The sequence below is a fragment of the Epinephelus lanceolatus genome, chromosome 3, assembly GCF_041903045.1.
Source record: "Epinephelus lanceolatus isolate andai-2023 chromosome 3, ASM4190304v1, whole genome shotgun sequence".
NCBI lineage: Eukaryota > Metazoa > Chordata > Actinopteri > Perciformes > Serranidae > Epinephelus > Epinephelus lanceolatus.
Window position 1 is genome coordinate 41,291,767 of NC_135736.1, and position 8,732 is coordinate 41,300,498.

At 39.9% G+C, this 8,732-nt stretch overlaps 1 protein-coding gene across 2 annotated transcripts in view; it reads left to right on the plus strand.

Moving 5' to 3' along the window:
* Positions 1–8,732, plus strand: part of LOC117255599 (zinc finger protein GLIS2-like) — a 45,469-nt gene that overhangs the window by 30,356 nt on the left and 6,381 nt on the right. For both annotated transcript variants that reach the window (XM_078166379.1, XM_033624683.2), the window contains 3 exons: positions 1,286–1,471; positions 4,022–4,155; positions 5,481–5,599. In XM_078166379.1, the coding sequence (XP_078022505.1) occupies positions 1,286–1,471; positions 4,022–4,155; positions 5,481–5,599 (439 nt within the window). The remainder of the gene's footprint in view (positions 1–1,285; positions 1,472–4,021; positions 4,156–5,480; positions 5,600–8,732) is intronic.

Here is an 8,732-nt window from a genome sequence, read left to right on the forward strand (position 1 = left end):
TGTGCAGCAAAGAGCCGCAGGTTGGAATTGAACTGGGCCGCTGCAAAGGACTCTACTTTGGGCAGGCACTCTAATGCAGTGGTTCCCAACTGGTTGCAGTCCAAAAGTGGGTCGTGGGTCCATTCTAAATGGATGCAAGTGACTCGCAAATATGTCAAATTTGTAGAAAACACACTTTATTCTGAGGTACAGTGAATTTCCAGCAGAGTTTTTATTCTGAAGTGCTGTTTCCTGCTGTAGAGTGAGTGAATAATGGACAGCTACTTTACAGAGACACCAAAATAACTCAATGACATAGCCAAACACAAGTATGACACTGAGTGTATTAAACTATGCGGACCTAGAATGAATGACTAAGGAGAAATCTGGACCCTGTGGCTGGACCAGTTGGGAACCACTACTCTAATGTATCTACATTTATGCAGCTATCTGTTTACAGAGATTAGCTGAAATGGCTGGTGCACAGAAGAGGAAGTCTTGGCGTGGATATCCGCTGGCTCGCCGGATCTCCTGAAATATTGACTGTTGCCCCCAGAGGCTTATCGTCGTTAGACTGATAGCTGATGGGTTCAGAGATTGCATTGTTATTGGAAATTAGATTACAGCTGCTTTAAATTTGATTATAAGAAACTGACTGTTTCATAAAGTTAAGGGAGGACTGTTCTGTGGTGTGTATCTTCATGTCAGCAGTAAATCTTATCCATAGGCATGACCACAGTCTTCTCAGAATAATCCAAGCATGTAGCTGAATGTGCTCCACTCTTCTTCAGCAGGAGTGAATTGAATTGGGATCCTGGGAGCGGATCTAATTTGCTGGTGCAGTGTCTGCACAGCAGCACACAGCCGTCCACTGACTCTGTCCAAATCAAATTCTAGCCATGCTTGAGTGGTAAAACATGAAACACACAGCTTCTTTGTTAGAGCATCAAATCTCCCCTCATGGCCCAGATTCATCTTTTAGCTCAGAAAGTACCGATTTTAAATTGTCTAAAACATTAAAAGTGGACTGTGAGAAGGACTCAGTGTGTCCTCTAGACATACTTCAAAGATGTCTTTGAAACTGTTGGCGGCGGCTTTTTGTCCATAATAATTCATTTAGCAGACCATTTTGAATTTCTCCTTCAATTTTAAACATGCAGAACTTCAGACCATCTTTAAAAAACAACATCATCCATCAATAAATGCAGAACTAACGATGGTGGTATTTAGCCAAGCAGTAAAACACTGAGAAGAGCTTGTCTTCCACGGCTGATGGTACCTTTCTCTCCATCCTTCTGTCTTTCAGGAACCAGCTCGTCATCCAGGTCTGGAGGGCGGCGCTTCACCAAAGGGTTATCCATTTTATCTGCCGATCGGCAGCCCACCGAGGGCGTACAGCTTTCCCTCCTCTATCTTCATCGGCCCGAACAGAGAGAAGCAAGTTTCACCAGAGCCCTCATTGGACGGTCAGCTGGCCTGCCGTTGGATGAAGGTGAATAAACACAGATAAATCAAAGCACACTGACAGGCTTGTGACTATTCTTCACAATTAAAATTAAAAGCCTTAGCTGACCATCCAGGCCTCATCAATCAATTATAATTTGTCAGTCAGATGCAGTTCATTTCTACTGTAAGAATACCATAGAGGGATGATTTCCCAGTCGAGCAACAAGCTCTGAAAAATGAAGCCAACATGGAAGCGCCAAAAACTGCAGTTCTTTAAACGGCCACTTGAGGCTGACCCCCATTTTATAATACCTGACTTAGACTCACAAGTCAGTCTTTAGACACTTTGCTTAACTAAAGACTGATGTCTTTCTCCCTGATTTTGTGTTTAGATGGGCGGATACAATTTCAGAGTTTAAAAAAACTCCCTACGTTGCAGAACCAATAGTAAATCTGCAGGGCGGTCCTTGGGTGGCTCACTGAACTCTTGTGCTTGTAAACATAGTCCGACTGTGTTTAAAGTTTTAAACAAAGTCGCTGTAAGTCCTTCATTTCCACAATCTTGTGGACTGAGCACACGTTTGATAAAATGTAGTTAAATCTCTCGGCATCCATGTTCAAGCTCTCTGTGTGTTTGTTTCCTTGTGGACGAGAAAAGGGGCAGCGCACATTTCCGGGAGGGTGTGTCCTTTTCAAAAATGCAAGAGGCGTTGCTTTGTTGCCGGCCGTTTTCTCCGGTGTGTTAAACACACTTTAGAAAGGAGTGTCCCCAGACTATCAGAAGGCGGAGATCTCTGATTGTCTGGTGGCGAGCGACCTGACTTTACAATAGAAATAAACATGTTTACAGCCTGTTACAAAAAACAGTTTAAGTCTACACGGCTAATTTCAACATTCATGACAACTATACCGGGGGTACGTCTTATTTTATTACTGCTTAAAGTCATGCATTAAAGGCAGACCACTCTGAGCGACCAGCTGGCGGCCAATAGTGTCCTCACTTCTTGGTCAACGGCCAAAATGCCGAACTCAAGGCATCTAAATGGGAGTCCACAAATCAACGGGTGATGTCATGGAAGCTACGTCCATTATTTTTACAGTCAATGTTCCCAAACTGGACCCCCAAAGCTTCACGGAGGGTGGTGAGGCCTTCTTGATTTTAAGGGATTTAAGAAAACTTTTTTCAAGTATATACAGTCGACCAAATCTCAGCCTTTTATTCATTCCTGTGAAGAAAACTAAGTGAAATTTAGTTTAAGTTTAGAATGTTAGGCAAGATATAAACTTGAAATACATCTCACAGAATAAGAAAACACAAGCTGTATTCACAGAGCCTTCACTCTCTGCTTAGCAGCCTTGCACTATATTTCTTTTTAAAAAGTATGTAGCTCACATCCAAGGATGTAGCAGAACAATGGCAAAGTATCAGGGAAAAGAAAACCCTAAATTTGTCACAAAAAAAAATGCTTACAGTATGTATGATGAAAAACAATAATAATACAGAAAGAGAATTATATAAAATATCAGGAAAAATATCTGTGCTGCAATATTCTCAGGAAATCATCTGCTAAAAATTCAAAATCCATCCGAATTGCTCCTTTAACACAAACTTCCTGCAGTTACTGCCTTCACTATTTGGGTTAATTGTACAGTTTATCAGTTGTTCTGTACTGTTGTTGTTGTTACGCATTGAACACAGTATGAAACATCAATAAAATATGTCACTTCCTCAAAGGTCGTTAAATTACTCAAAAACAGAAAAGGTGTCCCTGAAGACAAAAGGTTGGGAACCACTGTCATAGAGGTGCTGGGTGAAGAAGACTGCAACTACTACTCTGACCACTAGGTGGTGCTAAAAACAAACTGGCAGTCACACAAAAAGCAAGAGAGAGGATGACCGCCAACAATTGGTACAGAAACAATTAGTTACATTTTGACACTGATTTGAATAATCATTGCATTCGGTTAAGCAGGAAAAGCCCAGAATTCACATGTTGTTGCTGCTTTTCTGTGGTTTTAGATATTTTAAAATACATAAAAAATATTCAGACATTTTGAGATTGTAAAGACTTAACAGTTGATTATAACAAAGCACTTCTCAAAATAAAAATCTCAAGCAACACATAATCCAACATATTGTATCTAAGAAAAAAAAAATACATTGTAAATATGAAGTGACCAAGAAAAGTAACCAGAGCATTGAACAAGATCATAAATTAAAGTGTTAGTAAAGTACAAAATGGTTGTAATGCTTTAATAGATTAATGACAACAAAAACTTCAGTCAGGTCAGTTAACTTGTGATATGACTGAAACCATACTTCTTAAGAATAAATATTATTTAACACTTAAATAATTTGATTAAAGCAAAACTATGTAGAACAACAGGAAAGTTTAAGCCATTGTAGAGCTGAAACATTATATCAAAAGAAAACTCCATAAAATGTTGATGTGAAGTCACGTGAAACATGTTTAATATATGTAATAAACTTCTCAAAAACAACTTGAATTCGGAGCAGTTCTGCAGCATTGTTGCTCCTCAGTTTCATCAACTGACTTCAGTCTGTGTATTTACAGTACATTTCTCTATCCTGCAGTGCCACCTGCTGTTCGACTCGCTGCAGGACTTGGTGGATCACATCAACGACTTCCACGTCAAGCCTGACAAGGACTCTGGATACTGCTGTCAGTGGGAGGGCTGTGCTCGAAATGGCAGGGGCTTTAATGCCAGGTATGTCTGGCCTGTTAGATAAACTTTTCCAATGCAAATATCCTGGCTGGGCTGGTGGGAGGGAACTCCCTCCTCCTGTGTACAAAAGTCCTTTATACTGACTGCTCGCCTTTGACTCAAATGAACGTCATTATTAAGTAGACGTGTAACAATATTGGGTTAAAGACAAGTGTTGTTTTTAATTTTAAGTTATTTTAAGCTGTACTTTTCAGTGCTGTTTGAGTTTCTTGAAGACGTTTCACCTCTCATCCAAGATATAGCACTTAGGATTAAAATGACCTGGATGACTGAGAATCTTTACCAACACGTCCTTTGCATTGTTTTCTGCACCTTCCCCCAAATTTATCCTGAAATACTTTGCTTCTTTGGAGGCTTTGTGATTTCCACTAACATTTAAAATAAAGTTCAGTGAGTTTGAGCAATGTTTGGCTACACAGTCTGCACATCGTTTGGTCAGTGAGTTTGATACTAATTGTATATATCAACTTTAGAGGGGTTTCAACAATCACTACAGACGAAATCACTGTGAAGTCACACTGTCAACAACATTCACTTCTGGGGAGACAACTGGCAACTGTGGATTCAGAAAACTTTTTCACTACTGTTGTCATTTTCCACTGTTACTGTAACATTTAAAGATATCTAGTTAAGCATGGAAGCTAGGCATTGTACTGCTGTGGACGGGGCGGCATGGCAAACAAACAAACTGTAGCCACCTAAAAAACATATTATCAGTTTAAATGTATGCTTTATTTGGAATATTTTCTCCGCTTTACCTTACATGCTAACCAATCCAGGCAGCGGTAGACCAGCAACTCCAGTGTTCTGCGAAGTAAAGTGAATGTTTTTGTCAATGGACGCTGGGATCTCTGAGATAATCAAATCTTGATGCTACTTGGCAAAGGCAGGCCAAATTTTATAAGCAAAGAGGGAGATAAACTGACGTTTTCTTAACGATACTGCAAACTACGCCAACAAGGACCAGTTGAAAAACACATTCTATGCTTCACCAGGTTTGTTTTGACTGCACGTCTGCTGTATTACCATGTAAGGCATTTGTGTGTTACTTCATCCACCCCATGTAAGTTATCCCAACCTGCATGCAAAGTATGGCCAAGCAACATAAAAGTACACAAGTTTCCTGGTTTGCATGGTCTATGAGCCGCAGCCTCAGGTAGGCGTGTTGTTGCCTGGATGATGACCTCATCACAACTGGTTGTAATTCAGATATCAGCAGCCACTTCCTCAGAAAAGGTAGTGACCCTTTCAAGGGCAAAGTGTATGTGTGCGTATTCAGTAAACAGAATTTATTTGATGTTTCACAGGTATAAAATGCTGATTCATATCCGCACACACACCAATGAGAAGCCGCACCATTGTCCCACCTGTAACAAGAGCTTCTCACGGCTGGAGAACCTGAAGATACACACCCGCTCACACACAGGTGAGTTCACAATAAATAAAATGCTACCTGGCAGTTTTACAGAATAAATGTGGTGATATTCATTATTCCATATCCAAATCCAGACCAAAACCTACAATAAATTAATCTTACTGAAGTGTGTATTCAGAGCCAAGTTGTCCAAGTCCACTAAAACACTTAAATGAGCCACACTGTTGCACTTGGAAACTGAAATTAATGTTTTCCCACATTCACCATGCTGCTGCTGTAACTACTCCACAGAGCAATAAACCTGTGGCTGAAAATAGTCCCTAACAAAACATTTAACAAAACATATTTACTCCTGTTTGAGTAACGTTTCTTAAAAAATGTAGTACTTAGCTGTTTGAGAAAATTAAGCCATTACTATTTCACTTTTTATAAACTTGGTCCACTTGAGAGAGACAAAAAGAATGTTAAAAATCAAACTGCAGAACCTGATATATCCTCACATGTAGCTTCTAATGTGGGTCAGGCTCTAAGAACGCTGGATCCTACATTCCCCACGATGCCTTAACCCTTTTTAAAACATTGGTTTTCTGAGTTTTTCGATGCTTGCATTACACCACGAAGCCTAAAAACAAGCTACACCATGGTCACACAGTGTCGCCACCAGGAGGCCGTACAGCCTTCACAAGTGGGGTAAATACTGACGTCGTAGAACAAAATGTGAAAGTCTTTTAAGCTTGTGTTCACCAAAACTCATTCAAATAGCTCAGTGACTTTGAGACGAGGGAACCAGGAGTACTAAAATGTTAATATTTAACTGAAATGCAGGTTTTCTGACTCATTCCTGCATCTTGTCATTAGACCACCCTGTCTGATAAAGACATTTTTGACACCACCTGTTGTTCATGCAGGGTTTCTGTTTTAAATCACGATGACATCATCAGGGTTGTTTTCTCAGATTTTAAAAAGCATCCTCTAGAGCCACAGAAAACATGCTGGAAATGTTTCGCAGGCTGAGTTGTTTTCCTCTGGATCAGTAAACTGATCCTAATGTGTAAAGTTGGCGGACTGCCCCTTTAAATGTAGCCCTCCATCAATACACAACATGCATTATTTATGAACAGCTCTCTCTTAATGTCTTCCTGTCATTTAAAGCTCTTCAGATTGCCTTGTCATGAAAAGTTGCTCTACAAATAAAGTTGTCTTGCTTTTTGTTGCTGACAAAGAGTTTAGTTTTTTTTGTTGTTACGTAGTTTTACCATAACATGAACCTGGATTCTTCCAACTCTTCTGCAGCCTGTGTGGATATTTTGTTTTGTGTTAATTCCCTCTGGTGCTGCCAGGGTCAGTTCACAGTTTCCTGTCTTCACTCCTGCTTATCAGCTTTTTACACAACTCAGCACTTTTACTACAGTTGGTTTAAGTCCACTACAGAGTGACCCGTGATCATAAAACAGACGTTGTAGTGCTGTGGTGAGTTCATGTGTTGTAGGCATTATTGGACTCTACTTTGGTTCAGGGTATGGCAATGTTGGTTAGTTGGTCAGTCTTCTGTTGCTCCACGTCTAGACTGAAATATCTCAACAATTATTTAATGGATTGCCATGAAATTTGGTACAGCCATTCATGGTGGCCAGATGATGGATCCCATGGCTTTTGATGATCCCCTGAACTTTACTCTAGCACCAACATCAGGTTGACAGTTTGGGTTTTTACCACAATTTCTCAGCAACTATTGGATGAATTGTCATGCAGCGTGGTTCAGACATTCAGGGTACCTAGAGGATGAATTGCTTTAACTTCGATCCTCTTACCCTTTAACCAGTCAGGTCAAAATTAAATTTTGTTTATTATATCCACAACACTAATGATATTTTGGTCAGCCTTACCTGTACTTAGCGCATATTAGAATATTAGCGTGCCGACAAGCTAAATTAAGATGGTGAACATGGTAAACATTATGCCAGCTATACATCAACATATTAGCATTTTCATTGTCTGTGTTAGTATTTAACTCCAGCCCAAGAACGTTGTCATGAAAATGGCGAGGGTGTTGTCAGACCTAGAGTTGTCTTGCTTTGGTCTGAATCAGGGACAAATTTTGTTCCAAAGTTGCATGATTGCTTAGAGTTGGTTCGTGTTCTCACGGTAGTATTTACAAGTAGACCAGATAAAATGCCTTGTGCAAGAAAGCTGCTCTTGATTGGTCAGAATTTCCATGCGGGAAAAATCCAGGAAGTAAACAAAACGTTGAAGAAGAGTACACTTGCAAGATAAATGTGACACTTTCTAATGTCACAATGGAGGGACAACTACGCAGGTTGATTTTAGCACTGCTCATTGTGGACTATATTGCTGTCATTGATTCATCGATTGCTGTGTTCACACCTGCCAAAACAAACGGCACTTAGGGGGCAAACGAACTTGAGTTCAACTGGACTGAACGCATGAACACAGTTAAAAGCAAGTAAATTTCCGGCCTGATGGTGTAACAGTGGAAACTATGCCCTTGGCTGAGAAGATAGGATACAGTAAACATGACATTTCCAAGGTGTGTGTCCTTGAAGGGGCATGTTGAACCACAGAGTTGAGGCTGTGTTTTTACTGTAAGACTGGATAACAAATCCAGAGACTTTTGCCCCACCATGATATCATCTCTGTGTTTCCAAAACAAGCTCAAGCCAGGAGGCATATCTACTTTCTGCATAATGTTTTTGAGTCTGGTTTCTTCTTTAATCTGCAGAGAGAACTCAAATATGTTGAAACAAGAGGTGACAGGAAACAAACTAAATACTGAGACTGGAATAAACATGTATAATCATCGTCTTTACAAGTCTGATATTCAGCCTATAAAATGTACTTAAATACGAAAATACTCTGCCAGTGGGGTGAGAGACAGTTCACTTCCTTCTCAGTCTTGTCTCAGTATCTCAGAACAAGGTTAAACAGATCACTGAACTTGAACTGAAAACTGGCAGAAACATTAATAAATGATTCACCAGTTTTCAAAACAAATTAACTTCTAGCAAGGAAAATTTATATGTTGTCATTTTGACTGATTTTAAGTGATTAGGTCATCTTAAAGGGGAACTGTGCCCATTTTCAGAGGTCATACATTTTATTCCTATGGTCTAAGATAGTCCAAAAATATTAGTAAACATGAACAACTCTCTCAAATCCAAAAGCT